The 17,600-nt window shown below is 34.1% G+C and overlaps 1 protein-coding gene across 1 annotated transcript in view; it reads right to left on the reverse strand.

Annotated features, from left to right (window-relative positions):
* Nucleotides 1-17,600, reverse strand: part of SCN2A (sodium voltage-gated channel alpha subunit 2) — an 89,074-nt gene that overhangs the window by 24,747 nt on the left and 46,727 nt on the right. The window contains exons 16-18 of the mRNA XM_039241998.1: nucleotides 17,032-17,388; nucleotides 12,024-12,503; nucleotides 1,614-1,734 (exon numbers count right to left, since the gene is read on the reverse strand). Coding sequence (XP_039097929.1) covers nucleotides 1,614-1,734; nucleotides 12,024-12,503; nucleotides 17,032-17,388 — 958 coding nt within the window. The remainder of the gene's footprint in view (nucleotides 1-1,613; nucleotides 1,735-12,023; nucleotides 12,504-17,031; nucleotides 17,389-17,600) is intronic.

A 17,600-nucleotide genomic window follows, 5' to 3' on the forward strand; every position in this document is an offset into this window, starting at 1 on the left:
CATCAAAATCTTCTGTAATAACCTTGAAAGAATCCATTGACATCAATTGTGATTTCTATGTCTGTGTAATTACATATACTAAAAATTATCTTAAAGTTTAAATTCAAATAGTTTTAATGTTCGTTTTTTAAATGTTTATTTATTTATTTTGAGAGAGCAGGTGTGTGCATATGCATGCGTGAGGGTGCGGGGGCTGGGTGGAGGGGAGGAGAGTAAAGAGAGAGGAGACACCCTGTCAGTGCAGAGCCTGATGCAGGGCTCAATATCATGAGCTGTGAGATGATGACCTGAACCAATATCAAGAGTCAGAAGCTTAACTGACTGAACCACGCAGGCGTGCTAGGTTTAGTGTTCTTAATGTAAACATGCATAACCCAAATGAAACACATTTAGAATTGGTTGTAATAAAATTGCATTACTAGTACCAATTTGAGGCAGTCACTATTTTTAAAATAAATTTTTTACTTACACAATTACTATACAGTATTGATTTGAGGCTAAGACATGACATGCATTATTAAATAGCTGTTAACTAAAAAGTGAGTTAAACATGAAAAGATATTACAGAAATGTTTCTGTACCTACAATAGAAATTTATATAAGAAAGGTAAAGAATTCATAACTTGTTATTGTACTAATTTTCTGCCTCTTTGTATCATTAGTGGTTCATTCCCTCGCACTCTGGACTGGCCAGGTAGCTTTGCTTTTGTGAACAGGACAGGAGGAAACCTGACAGAAGAGGAAGCTTGACCAAATCTTGACAGTTAGGTTTCCTCTCTTGCTCTTGTGTGTTCACCGCTAGAACATACCTGGCCACTATGTGGAGGATGAGATAAGAGTGGAATGGAGCCGAGGCAGCCCAACAGTCTGTCTAAGACCTCAGGCTTGGAAGAGAGCCTATCTAAGATCAGCAAAATCATCTAGCTGGTCTTGGACTTGTGAGCAAAAAGACATGTTTTTCGTTAAATGCTAGGAAGTTTGGGGTTGTTTGATATATAGCATTACTGTTCAAGAGATAACTAATTCATACCTCAAATAACATAATGTTAGCCTTTTCCAGAAAATCCTCTTGTTATTGCCCCAATGGCATGGTGTCCCATATTATAAAACTCAGTATATTTTGGCATTTCATTATCTGTTATCTACTAGCATTCAGAACTAATAAGAAATTGATCTTGATAGATACAAGTAACTATTAATCATGGTCAGTTTTAAATATATACCTACCAATTAGTACCTGTCGTAAACTGACAAAACGGTACACAGTAAATTACTTCTTTGACTTACAATTTGTTTCCTTTCATTTTTTTTAAAGCTAAAGAGAGATTTGCTTGATTTGGCCTCTCTCTGATTAGATATTCTGGAAGTCCACCAAAACACCCATAGAGTCAGCAGCATTTGTTAGTTGAACAGGATACACAAAATTAAGCAGGTCTGATACATAAACTAAATCTTACCTTTTAAAACCTTATCTTTGTTTTGATTTAGAAAAAGAAAAAAATCCAAACAAACAAGTGAACAGTGATGAGATAGATATAGATGATTAGGGGCAGGGAGAGAGACTGGTAAGAGAGGTCCAATGAGCTCGTTTGCATGGAGCTCTTTTGGCTTACCTTCTGTGAAACAGGCTTCAGGTTCAAGGGATTCTTCGGGTTCTACTTCAGGTTGCTCTCCCTCAGCAGGAGCTCCTATATCAACTGTGCTCCCTTCGGATGAACTAGTTGCATTTAGCTTCTGAAAATCAATTCCACAGAAAAGCTTTTAAAATATTTTCTTTAATCTATAATATAAAAATTCAAAGGCGTGCCCTCAAGTCTTCTGTATGCATTTCCTTGATCTGAAATTTAAGAATATCTTAAACATAATGCCAGTCCGCTTTAGTAGAGGTGGGGGTCACAAGATTAGAGGAAGCACCACACCAGATAGTTTTTTTCTTTAAAAATATGGTGCTAACAACTTAAATAACTTTTGATTAAGCCCCCATGTAGAGATACTGAAACAAAACCCTGGAGAGAGCTTATGTAAGCCACCAGAGTAACATGGTCATCCGTGATCTTGCTTTTGTAAATTAGCTTGCAAATGGTATAGTTTGTTTTATTCTAAAATTGTGACCCAACCAACGAAAGCTGCACAAGTGTATTTTCATGTCAAATGCAGAAAAGATTTGATCAAATGCACATAAACAGCAACAATCTATATTTATCCACTTTTCATTGACATGAAAACATGTACCACTAGTTGTTATTAAATATATTCTATAGTTTTCTAATTCAGAAAAGAGCAGCACATTGTTAGCTTTATAGCAAGAGCTGGTATTTTGCATTCTCTTTGGCCAATGCACTCCTGTGTCTCATTGTGCATTTGGAAACTACTTGTTACTCCGGCACTCTCACCTGTCCTGTTAATATAGGGAGAAATGAATGTTTGGCAGTCATTTTGGTTTCTTTTAGGCTACATCAAATACCACCAAAAGAAAAATATAATAGCAAGAAGTTGTTTTAAATCTTAAAATGCTACAAACTTTACCCAGGTGAGGGTGTTCAAGGGATCAGCACAATCCCAGTCTTTAACCTGGTCTTAAAATGCTGCAGGAACGACACAGGGCCAGGTATGAGTGCCACGCGGAATCAGAGTAGTTTGGGCCATAGCATTCTCGGACCTGTTACAATGTTATTACCATTAGTGCATAACATTAGGAAATGGCTGAGCTGGTAAGAGCTACTTTATAAAGGGGATGAGGTAAGCACATGATAAAATGCACATTGAAGTATGTTAAATTACTATAAAATGGATATTGTAGTCAGTACTGAAATACTCTACTCATGTTTGAGCTAAAGATTATATGGATTTGCCCCAGGAAGATGGTTCCTTTATTTTATGAAAACCGTTTTCTTTATACAAAATATTTTTTTGGCATGGTGATGCTCATGAATTACAACTACTCATATGTGATATATATGAGATTGAAAATGCTTTTGTCTTGTGTAATTTAACAATATGAAGCATAAATATTAGATGTGAGTCAATCTTCTTGGAACTGTTTTCAGGACTATTTTTTTAATTCGACAAAAACATTAAATGAAGTATTATATATTACAAAATGCTTGAAATTCATTGAATTCTTTTTCTACTCACCAAATGTGTCACCCAATACTAGACAGATAATCATGATATCTTTGTCCTTAAAATTTGAATATATTTTGGTTTAAGATGACATGTCAAAGTGGAAATATATATTGCACACATTTTAATTTTTTAGACTTCTAATTTCCTATCCTTTGTCTTTTGGCTTTGATAAGTATAGCTCTGTTTATATACATGTGATTAACTAAGAAATGACCATAATATCATCTCATTCCAATCTATCTGATTCACATAAAATTGTTACATATTAGGGACCTAAAAATACTGATCTTATCATTTGTAGGTTGTTGAAACATGACATAGGTAATCAGAAAAGCTGAAGCTTAGTCATAACTGATCTAACTGTAGACAGCCCACACTAAAAAATGGAATACATTCCTTTTAGGAAAAAGGATAACACTGTAAATACAGATTGGGGAAAGACCTAGGGATGAGCCCAAGGGATAAATGAGGATCCATATTCAGGGTACACCATACATGAGTGAGTGATGGTATCAGCAGCCTACATCAGTGCTGGGTATGTCACAGGTACTCAATAAACATTGTTTAAAAAATGAATGCATGACTAGACTTCTCCATAACAAAATGAAGGTTAGGTCTTGGTGATTGGAAGAAGTCATCAGATAACAAATTCCAGTGGATCTTGGTTTGAAATGTTTCAGAGGATCCCTGTAACATAAATGATCATTCCTTCCATTTAGTGCAGTTCCTTAGTACTCATGTAGAAGTAACATCTTTTTACTGAAGCTAAATATTTGTGTATTTAAAGGTCAGGTTAGTACATTTTCATAAGTACAACAGAAAACGTTTTGTCTCTAGAAGACGTATAGAACCGGACTTAATCTTTTGGAGCAAAGATACTGTTTTTGCCATCTTTGTGTCTCTAGTACCTATCACCAATGTTTGTGTTTAATAGATGTTTGTTGCCTAAATGAATAAATGACCAGTGCATGGACTCTTTTATTCTGTCAGTAACTCTACTTCTAACATCTCCAAGTGAATGCTTCCACATCAAGGGAATGCAAATAAGATTCCCACTTATATGCAGAGTAACACAGATCTTTAAGATTCTGAATTGTGTAAATAATGGGCAACAACCTTTAGAATTAGGAGTGCTGTCTCAACATCAGGCTTTCAATTACTCAGATCTAAAATGAGTACACAAAGAAAACTGTAGTTTAATTCTGGAGTTAGTAAACTAATGCTGAATCATTCTGACAATGTTTTCCTTCTTTTTACTCTGTATAAGTGGATCTGCAGTCCCATTGGTGAATGGAATCTTTTTAAGGAGAGGCGATCTCATCCTTCTCCATCTTCCCTCTGATGTGGAACAGCACAGGGTCCACCAGTCACATGCATTACTTCATTTGGTTTACAAGAAAGAACCTAAGCTGTACATTATTCCTCAACATCAACCAATCCAGTGCCTAGTTAGAGAAAGAAATGTGGCTTTAATTATCTTGTCAAAAATTACAGTGAGTCAGTAGCTGGACTCTAGATCTTCTGTATCCCATTTTATCAGAATTTTCTAGAGAATGTTTTGATGATTCATAAGGAAAACCAACCTTTATCATCAATATAAAATATTTAGTAGACGTGATACGTAGTTAAATGTTGTAGGTGTAAGATAGTGCTTATGATATTATTGATTCCCAAGTTTCATGACTATGAAGTTAGTATTAGTTCAATTTATATTCACATTCTTATATGTATTAATGTAGAGTAGAACTAAATATTCATTGGAATATTAAATGAACAAAAAGTTTTCTTTAAACAACAATACTGAGATGTAAGCAAGAAACTGATTTATAAACTCTTTCTTGAAAACATCAATTCAATGACTTTCTTAAAATTACATAAGAGGCAAATATAAAGTATGCTGACTAACAGCTAAAATGTGTAAAGATTTTAAATCTTTAAAATGTGTGGGGCGCCTGGGTGGCTTAGTCGGTTAATCATCCGACTTTCGCTTAGGTCATGATCTCGCGGTTCGTGGGTTCGAGCCCCGCGTCGGGCTCTGTGCTGACTGCCAGCTCAGAGTCTGGAGCCTATTTCAGAGTCTGTATCTCCCTCTCTCTCTGACCCTCCCCTGCTCACGCTGTCTGTCTCTCTCTCTCTCTCTCCTAGGAATAAATAAAAATAAAATAAAATGTGTAAAAATTTTTAGTTCATAAAAATGAAAGGAATCAAATTAACATTATAACATTCTTCAGCTTTAGATATGGTCATAATTACAATAAATCCTAACTATGGTACAAATTCATCAAATAGAACTGTCAAATATACATCACTATATGAAACAATTAAAACTCATGCACTTTAAGAATTTTCAAATAATGGGGCACCTGGGTGGCTCAGTCAGTTAAGCGTCTGACTTTGGATCGGGTCATGATCTCACAGTTTGTGGGTTCGAGCCCCACGTTGGGCTCTGTGTTAACAGCTAGCTCAGGGCCTGGAGCCTGTTTCAGATTCTGTGTCTCCCTCTCTCTCTGACACTCCCCTGCTCACGCTGTCTCTCTCTCTCTCTCTCTCTCTCGGAAATAAATAAAACATTAAAAAATAAAAAAAGAATTTTCAAATAAAAGTTGCTTTTAAATGCTCCAAACTAGGCATCATCCACTGCAAAATGCCATATGAGTAAGAGACCAAAATATGCATTGGCTAGAAATAGAACCAGTTCTATACTTTCAAGTTCTATACTTGGCAAGTTTTAGATTTCCCTTTGGTAAAAGTTAGATGTTTAGGTACCCTTTTTATTTTTTGTTCTTATTTATTAGGAAATAATGAAATGAACGATATTGTTAGAATAACTTTGTCTAGTTAAATTTTAACAAAATATAATGTACTCTAATATAAGGATAGTAAAGCGATCAACAGGAATAGCCAATTGTTTACTTGCTATGAATAGCATTGGCAATAATTTACTTTCAGGTGGAAATATTACTTGAACATCTATTTTAATGAAAACCTTATCTTACAGGGCTCTTCCTATTGAAAATCTTCTGAATTTTTATAGGAGTTAAGCCAGACAAAATCATATTTTGCTTAATGATCTTATCAATAAATATCAAGGCACATAATATTTCATTTTGTCTTTTTAAACATTATATCTCTCTTACTTTCCATATCATTGATAAATTATTATTAACCATTGATGTGTCAAACTATGAGTCTTTCTTTCAGAAAGTAAAATTATTTTTAAAAATAATTAGTCACGGGGCACCTGGGTGGCTCAGTTGGTTAACATCTGACTCTTGATTTTAGCTTAAGTCATAATCCCATGGTTCATGAGATTGAGCCCCATGCCTGGCTCTGTGGACAGGGTGAATCTTGCTTGGGGTTCTCTCTTTCTGTCTGCCCATCCTCTGCTCTCTCTTTCTCTGTCTCTCTCAAATAAATAAATAAAAAACATTAAAAAAAATCACAACAGAAAAAGGGAGAGAAAACTTGCTATTTTTTCATAGGCACACTTGTTTATCATTATAAAATTTAGATACATTTTTAAGAAAATATAATTAGTAATATTGTATATAATTTAAAAAAAGAGGTATATTTGACTCTGATTCAGTGAAAGGAACTGAGATTTTAAAGAAAGAAATCGCCTCAAATATAGATTAAATCAAATATTTAATATTTAAAGATTTTGGCCCCCAAGATGGCAATCCTTTGTTCTACATGTATTTTAATTAGAATTTATATATAAGGAGCTCTGGGTTATTTTCCACAGCAAACCTTAACACTAGAACAATGAAAGTTATAATCTTGCTTGCTTTGGGATAAGCTTAAGGCCAAAGCGGCACATTAATGCCAGAAAGGGATTGTTGTTGTCTTAATGAGGAAGATGGAAAAATCAAAAGTATTATTAGTATTATATACATTACCCAGAATTTATTTTTGTCTTTATAATGGATACATTACACAATTTTCTAAACCATAAGTTGGATTTTAAATACCATTTTTGGAGTAGCAAAAGTAACCCTAATATTATGTTAGCCTACCCCTCAGCAGATATAGAGTGCTCCAAAGACACACATGTTTGGTCCATTTTGTTCTTACATGAAGGACATTAAGAATGCTTTTCTCCCTTTTTAATCACTATCCTACTGGAAAACTTTCCCTTGAGGACTAAACATTCTCCAGGATAAAGTAATAGGTGGGTTCTTATTGTACCTGTCCTTTCAAACCTCTCTCACATCTTTTTCCCTCTTCCCACCCCTTGTACTGGAAATTAAGATACATTTTTAGGGAGCAGACAATGTTTCCTGAGGGAGGATAACAAGCATATTCAAGGAAATTGAAAATTATAATAATGTGAGAGTTAAGAACAAATGAAGTCAATTTAAAATGATTTTCTGCCTAGTTTGTGTTCCACCATACATACTCCAGTTAAATCTCCTAAATAAACTGATAGCTAATATATCTGATTATCACTTTCCTTATATACCTGTTTATATAAGAACTTAAAAATAAGATAGTCAGAAAATAAGGAAACTAACCTTCCCCTTTGCCAAGAAACTGGGAAAAACAAGCCATTATCAGAAAGAGTCAAATCCCACACTTTTCTGAATAATTAATACATCATAGGAAAAAAATTCTCTCTAGTCTTGGTGTATATGTGTATCTGTGTTTCATTGTGAGCAATCACATATCTTGGATCCCATTTTATGTCATTCATCCAATATATAAAGCACTGTCTTTCATGAATCTAGAGTTCCAGAGACTGTACAAAAGAATGCTACAAGAATGACATAATCATTGCTGCTTTCCAAAGAGCCAAATATGCTCATGGTAGGGTTGCTTCATAGTTGATGGCAGAAGAATAGGAAACTGCACCAAAATGACAAAATATTTAATTAATAGTTCTGGAAAAAGTAATTAAATTGCACTGAGCAACTTGGTTAACACACCTGAGCACAAAACGATGATTTCAATATCATGAAAAGGAAAGGTCCAGCTAATGGACCCCACAGAGGGTTATACTCATTGCCATGGTCACATGACAAGGAGGGTCCTTTCATTCCAAAACACTAAAGGAGCTCACAGTGATTCCCTTCCTATATAAGAGTTTCCAGTGCATGATATTTTTAAATAATATTCTTCAGGAGAAAGTTTCCCAGAAGGTTTGGGTGAATTAGAGGGGGAAAAAAGAACCACAAAGGCCAGAGGAGCAACAGAATGAAGAAGGTGGATTCCAGATCTATTTTCAGATGAACATACCACCTAAAAGATGATCATTTTATTTTTTTAATTTTTTTTTGTGTACACAAGGCATTTATTTCCTTTTCTTTCAGTCTTAGGAGTTTTAGGGGTAAATACCAACAGAATCTCCAAGGGAATCATATTCTAAATTTAAAACACTTATGGTCAATTGCTAAATAAAGCAATGCGATTTTCTCTAAAATGGAGCAGATAAAAATTGTACCCATGCTGCTAGCAGCCAAAATATAAACATTCCAATTCATTTACATTATTGTTACATTAAAATACCTCTTAGACAGTTTGCATGTGAATAAGGAATTGCTTTGATTTGCAGATTACCCTTCAGAAAAATTTAATATGACACTGAATAAAAAATTACCAACAAAGTACACCTATTGGGGCTATATTAAAAAAATAGGGGAGAGAAAGTTTTTCTGCAAGTTTTTCAAAGAGCACCTACATTTCTCCTTTAAGCCCTTAGCATATTCAAAACTCTGTAGCATTAAATGGAAACTGAATAATCCATTAAGGCATGCACTTTTACTTTTCACTGAATATAGTTTCTATTAAAATATATGTAAGAAGATTAGCAACTAAATCATTTCTTGTAAAGTTAGGGTTGCCAGACTTGCCTGACCATGCTTTATATGACTCAGCATAAGAGCAGCTGTGCATATTTTTATTTTACTGCCAATGGATGGGCAAGGAATGTAGCTGAGTAACATGCAGGCCAGTCAGAATTCATTTAGAAATTGATTATATTTATATATGTACAACTTGCTTGGGTAACCTGGGTAAAAGTGGTGGCACGAGCCTCTGGCTGGTTAAAAAACACCAGAGCTGCACTCTTGATGGCTCCAGCTTGGTTTTACCCCTGTGAGAAGTAAGAACGGTAAGCAGTGAAGGTCACCATAATGCACTAGTAAATTTCACTTTGAAAAATAATCATTCAAGCATGGCTTCAACATTATTAAAACACTAAAAGACAAATCAATCATTCAAAATCACAAGCTATGAAACGAATTACATTAAATAGAGCCAAATAATGTTGAGTTCAAGCATACATGATTATAACACAGTATACTCCATAAAGAAAATACAAAAACGTATCAAAGAATCACACAATTTTGTCAAAGACATTGAAGAGGATTTAGTTCAAACACTTAAACAACCTCTGAGTTTACTAGGTTCGTCTGTCCTATAAAAAGGGATTTATCTAGGCATTCCAAAGATTTTTAAAGTGCCCATTTTTACCCTTAATTAAAATATTATTTAGGAAAGAAATCCATAAAATTCATACCATTTCTTACTACTATACATGTGATATTTAACAGTACAATCCCATACTATTGGTTTAAAAAAATGACCAGACAAAATAACTAGAAGACAGAACATTAAACAGAGATTTCAGGTAGGAATATTTGGAATTCTTTGATAATTCTCTCAAATCTCATTTAGTTTCTAGTGTAGAGCTGCTAGGTTAAATACCAAAAGATTAAAGCCTGCACATTTCTCTTCCCAGACTACTTCTGCCTAATGGCTGAATCTGTTATTTGTTTATAGTTAGCAAGTTTGATATAAAGATATAATTGAAAATTTCTCCAAATAATAAAATTTAACAACCAGGCAACAAGCTGTATGGTGGGAAGGAATCAAGAGGACTCCACAGCTAAGGCAGTACAATAATTCTATTTCCAACTGGCACATCAGTCTCTGCTTCCAAATCCAAAGTACTGACTTCACATATATTATTTTGGGATACTTAATTAAAATAGAAAACAATGGAAAAGTTTGTGGTAACTGGAAAGAGAGCTTGCATTTTCCTACTATACACCCCACCTGACTGGACATTCCTACTATGTTGAACATAATGGTGAAACAATAATATATGATTTTTGGAGAAGCCTGAAGCTTTCAAATTTCTGAAAATTAAGAAGACTCGATGTCAAGATATTCAAATTTAGCCAAATGTTTAAGTTGACTGATGGCTTTAACATTTGATTCTTCATAATTTATTCTTAGTTTATATGGCACCTTAAAATTAAACATACATAAAAAGAAAAATTGACTTCCTTTACTGTAAGGGAAATATTTAGCATTTGGTATAATGTCAAGATAACAAGAGGGGAATATATAGTAAAATTTCATGACCTAATTCTATTTTCTAAATGCTAACTTCAATTTCTGGCAATATACAATACCAGAAATTAGGCCCCATCCTTTCCTTCAGTATAATCCAAGCAACTATGCTTACCCCAAATTTTATTAATCTATATATGGTTATTATTAAATTTTAAAATAATGGCCTTATTAGTAAACATTTGAGTTCAACTAGTTATAGCAATTTGTTGTCTCAGGCTATAAATTCTCATAATTTCCCCCTTTGAATCTCATCACTTATTTTGTGAAACTAGTAGCTACAGCTTTGTTACTTACATGTTAATTTTAATGCCTATATTTAAGCTTCTCCTGGATTTCCTGTATAACATCTACTTCTACCTAATGACTGAATTAGCGATACTACTTACTTATAAGCAAGAAAGAATGAAAAATAGCATATTCTTCAGTGATTTTATGTGATCAGCATGGGAATACTGATGGAAATAGTTAAGATTTACTTCGTAGAAATATATTTTGGTTCATAATTTTATTAATTGATGTCTAATGTTTGTGACTGTATGCTACTTAAATTTTATTCTTCAGTGCCTCAAACTCCCCAGTCATCTATCTTTCTTAGAATGAAAACAGTATTAGAGGTCTTTCTCTTCTCTGTCAATCAATTCAAATGGCAAGAAAGAATGAATCTTTGTTTCTGGCTGTTGTTTTTATTTGTTTATTCAAGCTTTAATCACTGGGAATTCTGTTTTCATTTTAGTATGGCTAAACCGTTAAACACTAGGTGTTTAAATTCTTTCTTTTCTTTATTCCCAACTCTGTGCTTATTATCCTATAAACAAACAAAAACCATACTCTAGTACTCATACTCTTCTAGGAAATCAAAGAATACTTTAAACTGCTGAGATGTTACTGTAAATGGGTAAATTCAGAATTTTATATTCTCTAATCTATCACGGCATATTGTTTGTGTAGACACCGTGCACTGGGCTCAGGAGGGTTAAACATACTCTCTGCATGATTCCTCATCACTACCTTCACTTCCTTAAAAAAACTATTTACTTCAGAAACATGAAGCTATATGTAAACATCAAGTCAAGATCCCAATCAGATTTTTCATTAATAAAAATATCTGTTCAAACTAAGTAAGATCACATTTTATGAAGTATTTCATAAAAGCAAAGTAAGAATTAGAACTACCCTCTCACCAAGTCTTTTTGTAGTACATACCAAAACACACCATTGTGGGAGAATTAAGTACATGAATAAACAGAGGCATTTTTACAAATCTAAAGTTATTTTTTTAATTAGAAAACTGCATATTACTCTGCATAGTCATATTATCAAGAATTCAGAATGGTGAATATCTGAAAAAATGAGTCAGCATATCATTTGTCTAGTTACATTTTAATCTGTCATCGAGTTATCTGTCACCAATTTTTCCATAAAAAGGGTATCAATAGACATTTCCTATTTTCTTACAGAGATAAAACATAACCTTAAAGTAGTCTCATAGTTTAAAGAATAAATTATGTTAAAATATCTTCTTATTTAAAAATTCCTACCTCTTTGCTTTCCTCCATATCTGATTCACTGCTGAATTCTTCAGTATTTAAATTTTCAAAGTCAGATTCTCCGACAGCAATCGGTACAGTCACAGTAAGGCTGGGATTGTTTATGAATGACATGTAATCACTTTCATCCACGACATATTTTTCCACACTGCTGCCTATGCCACTGGTAGTTCCATTCCCATCTTTGAGATAATTGAGATCTTTGCCTATTTCTATAGTGGTATGGTTGGAAATACAGCTGTCTTTTTTGTTATTTAGATCTTCAAGAGGTTTAATTTCATCTAAAGCCTTTTGCTTTCTAACAAAGGCTTTCTGAATAAATTCACGTAGTTTTCTTTTAACATAATCAATTCCTTTCTGCATCCTCCCCACAGCGATCTGGAGATTATTCATTTCATTATCATCATCAGTGGCAGCAAGGTTGTCGGAACTGAACGAACTCAAGAGCAAGGCCAGGAAGAGGTTCAGAACCTAAACACAATAGGAAAATAGGTGATCAAGACAGCATATTGTTTCAGTTGCTCTTAACTGTAAAATTTCCAAAATTATTCTTACATCTCTTTTTTTACTAACAGGTATTCTTTTAGTTTAGGATAAACTGTTCTGAAAAAAGTAAATGGAATAAATACCTGGCCAATATCAAGTACTACTATTAACACGATTTCCTTTTTAGTCACTGAAAAATTACTGAAACCATTATTATATGAAACTTCTAAATTAAGTTCAGTTCCAAAAGAGAAATTTTAGTTATCTAGGTAACTATACAGAGAATAAAGAAAAAAACGTTTTATTTTGGATGCTAAGTATCTTCCCCTTGTAACCTGGATTTTCCAGGACACAGACAATTTATTATAATTTTATTCCTAAAACCAAAGATAATTCCACATACATGATTTTATTTTATGTGTTTGTACCAATTTTTGCACCTAGATAACTTACCAAATTAGAAAATATATATATATATAACTATTGCCAGATAAAAAGCCAGTTTTTGGTTCAGAAAATGTTGGCCACTAGATCTGTAAAATGGCTGAAATACTATACAAAATAGTTATTATACAATAATAATGATGTTAACATTGACTTATGATTGTGGAATCAAGGTATTACCATGAACAAGATCACTAATTAATCTGTAACTTTGGTCTCCAAAAATAAGCCCCTCTGGTATGAGAGAGTAAAAGGATTAGTGACTATAAACCTATTGCATGTACTCAACACATGTAATTTACTAGGGAATCAGGTATTCAGATGGGATAAGACCAAGTTGTTTTTTCCAGGATTTGATAACGTTTATGAGTCTCTATAAACATTATTATTCAAGCTATGAATAAAAAAAGGATATATTAGTAACGGGAGCCAAAGACAAAATGTAAATACTAAAGAAGAATAATCCTAGGAAAGATCTGAAGTAAAACTACATTGAAAAGGAGGCTGCATTCTTGCTCCATTCCTACCTTTCCAATAAGCCAATAAGCCCTACAGCTCCTTTGTTTAACCAATTACAAGTTAGTATAACCAACAGTAGTAAGAAATGTAAAAATCTGTAAGATCCAATACAGACTTCACATCAGCTGTGAGTCTCTTGACATCTCTCACCTGCTACCCCATGGCTGCTGGTATTCAAGCTAAGGCCTATTCCTTTACTTCAAGATTTTACCAATGAAGTTATATTTTAATGTACTTTTGCCTTTGGACTTATTATTTGATGAAAAATAGATGAAAGAAAAAAATTAAATACTACATTTTGGTTTTTTTCCATAATAAAACTGAATTTTGCTGTCATAATTGTTTTCTAGATTTGATTTCTGAAGGTTTATGAATGAACTGTCTTTGTCTATTAAGGAAGTTTTTCCTGATATGTATCAATAGACTCTCCAGAGTGAGATCCAACTTATATTTTCTCTTCAAAGTACTGAGACAATCATACGAAGTACTGTTAGAACTATATATGGCCCACTCCTGTTTCTTGCTAGGAGTGCAGGGCAGTCTGTGGCCTCACCTCTGGCTTGCTTCGGACCAGAATCTCAGTGATTCCTGACACTCTAGTGGTGGAGCGCTCTAAGAAGTTTATGTGAGTTCAAAGAGGGTTCTATCAGTTTGACTTTGGGGGACTTTCTTCTCTTCAATGAGGATGAGAAGCAAAAATTATAGAAGGCAGTGCATCAGGTCATTCTGCATTACATTTAAGCAAACGTAACATGAACACGTTTCCTTACTGGTGGCAAACATGACAGATATTACTACCACCTTAGTTACTCCAGAAACGTACCCAGGATATAACAAAAGGGGGAACTTTTAAAGCTGATAGTCCAAAAAGAAAGGAGAGCCTTTAATTTTTTCCTTAAAGGTACAGAATTTAAATTTATGCATGGAGATGGAAATGATTATTTTATAGACTATATCTCTTTATTTATATGTAGTAATCCAAATTTATATGAAATGCCATCATAGGTATAAATACTTCTGAAATTCCCCTCTCATTTTGAATCTTCTGTACAATTACATGTCAGATTTGTTTTATTTCAGTAAATTAATAGACTATATGGGATACTCATCTGTAGCTTACAAAAAAATCCAATTTGCTATGCGTAATCTGCCTTTTCATGAATTAAACCAACACAATTTGGCCCTATAGTTACTTTCTACTTCTCCTACTAAGATGAAGTTTGATCTGTTCATTCATTGCTGTCATAAAGGATGCTGTTCTTTGCCTTCTTTTCTTTCAGTATATGCCAAACACACACACACACACACACACATATATATATATATATATATATATACACATACATTTGATTTCGTATATATATATTTGATTTAATATATACACATGTATACATATGAACATTTACACATACATATATACATATACATACATGTATATACATATATATGTAAATTTAATTAGACTTCATATATATATGAAATTATTAAATCTATAATACAAACTTATGACTTTTATTTCCATTCTGTATAATTCTAGGACTATCTCTTTCTGTACTATGCAATCTTGTACTTCTCTGAAAGCAAGCAAGTTGTACTGGGGATTGTGATTGCTATAAAATATACGTACAAATTATTTGATACTCCTCCACTCAAAAGTTAAAGCCAAATTCCTTCTTAAGTTGAGTTCTTCTTAGGGACTAGATCTGATGAACACAACATGGCAGAAGGAGAGACAGTGTATGACCTCAAGATGAGAACGCAAAGAAAGCTTTCTCCTTTCCCTCTCTCTCATGTCACCTGTTCTGGGAGAAGCCAGGTGCCATGTCATGAAGATATCCAACAATCCTATCAAGAGGTCCATGTGGAGAGGAACTGAGGCTTTGTGCCAACAGCCAATAAGGAACTGGGGCTTCCTGCCAATAACTAAGAGATGGAGCCTTCTTAGAAGCTGATCTTTCAGCTTCAGTCAAGATAACTGGGTTTCTAGCCAACATCTTGACAACAACCTTCTGATAGACCCTGAGCCAGAACCACCCAGTTAAAGTGCTCCCAAATTTATGACCCATAGAAACTAGAGATAATAAATATTTGTCATTTTAAGTCACTGTTCAAATCTCTGGATTGCATATTGCTCATGTTTCTTATTACTTCAAGAATAGGTCTGGGGCCCCTGGGTGGCTCAGTTGGTTAAGCGTCCGACTTTGGCTCAGGTCATGATTTCACAGTTTGTGGGTTCGAGCCCCGCGTTGGGCTCTGTGCTGACAGCTAGCTCAGAGCCTGGAGCCTGCTTCAGATTTTGTATCTCCCTCTCTCTCTGACCCTCCCCTGCTTGTGCTGTATGTGTGTGTCTCTCTCAGAAATAAAAACATTAAAAAAAGAATAGGTCCAAATTATCTAAGCCAATATTGAGGAGGTTGAAATCTGCAAATGAATAGAAATAAATGATAACCTTCAGACTTTTTTCTCTCCGGTTTCCTTTGGGGAATTGGAGGTTACTTTTATGTGAAAGGAAATGGTCTATAAATTATATACTTTAAAATATTGGTCATGTCAGTCCTTGTTCTATTGCACTGGGTTGGGACTCAAGCAACTCAGTATAATTACTTGATATTTAAAGGAGATAAACCTGATCCCCTCATTGACTCTATTGTCTTTTCTTCCCCATCTACTGGGTCCACTTTTGCTTGGTTTGGGATAGTCCACTTTTCTTCCTACCAAGCTAATCTTACATCTTAATTAAAGATAATTCAGGTTCAAACTCCTTGACAAAGCCTTCCTTGATTATCCTTGCCATTGTAAAGCAATGTTTCCACTTTGTGAACTTGATAAAAACTTGTTTTTACATTTTTGACACGTATTAAATACTTCCTATCTTAATCCTGTTTGAGTAAGTCGTATCGCTGTGTCATATATATCTTCCTCTCAGCTTTCCCATGCCTCCAGGAATCAGTCAGGATGTATTGAGAATGGCTCATTGGCTACAGACATGACAATAAGTGATTCTTGAGTCAATGTTACTTGCTGACACTATGGTGTCTAAGCACCATATAACTCATGCACTTTTAATGGATTGAGACCATCATTAATTGTTTTAACTCCAATTTGTAGGAAAACTGAACCCAAAACATTTTCTAGTGATACTATTGTTGATACTTATAAATAAATAAAATGAGTGACTATTCTTAATAACACATCCATGCTTTAATACAAGAAGTGAAAGATAAAAGCCAGAAATGGCCCTCTCCTCTCCGTGAAATAATATAAGGTACAGTGATGAAGAAAAACTTTGGTTCAAAAGGTATTTTAAGAGTTTATAGGCCATGTATGTCTCATTAAAACTGGAAAAAGTTAAAAATAAACAATAAATAAATATTTAAAGAAGAGTTTATGTGGGTCTCAATAGTCTAAACTCTACCTGGCTCCTGCACTAATGAATAACTGAGGATTGATTTTTAAAAGGAAAAAAAAAAAAGATTCATCCTTTGAACATACTTTTTAAATGATTACACTGTCTTTTAGTGAAAATAAGGAAAATGTTTTTACTACATACCACCAGGTTTCCAATCACCATGACCATCATGAAGACAGTAAGGCACATGGTTTGGCCAGCGACCTCCATACAGTCCCACATGGTTTCGATCCACTCTCCACATAGTACTCGGAACACAATCAGGAAAGAGTGGAAGAAGTCATGCATGTGCCAGCGTGGAAGTTCACAATCATTGGAAATCTTGCAGACACATTCTTTGTAGCTCTTACCGAAGAGCTGCATGCCGACTACAGCAAAAATGAAGACGATGATGGCCAACACCAAGGTGAGGTTACCCAGAGCCCCCACTGAGTTGCCAATGATCTTTATCAGCATATTCAGGGTGGGCCAGGATTTTGCCAACTTGAAAACTCTGAGCTGAAAACAAAATCAAGAAGGCTATTACTACCCTGCCTTCTAAAGAATCTGTAAATTTATTTACAGGGAAAATCTACCACATAATTGTCTTAACTGTAAGGTGATGGGTTATTTGTTTGTCAAATTATTATCTAGCAAATGTATCAGATATTTAATACCATGGATTACTTTTCCTTCTAAACAGACTATGTTGTAAATAAAACAATTAATTT

This window comes from Hyaena hyaena, unplaced genomic scaffold (assembly GCF_003009895.1).
Source record: "Hyaena hyaena isolate Hyena2069 unplaced genomic scaffold, ASM300989v1 scaffold_207, whole genome shotgun sequence".
Taxonomy (NCBI): domain Eukaryota; kingdom Metazoa; phylum Chordata; class Mammalia; order Carnivora; family Hyaenidae; genus Hyaena; species Hyaena hyaena.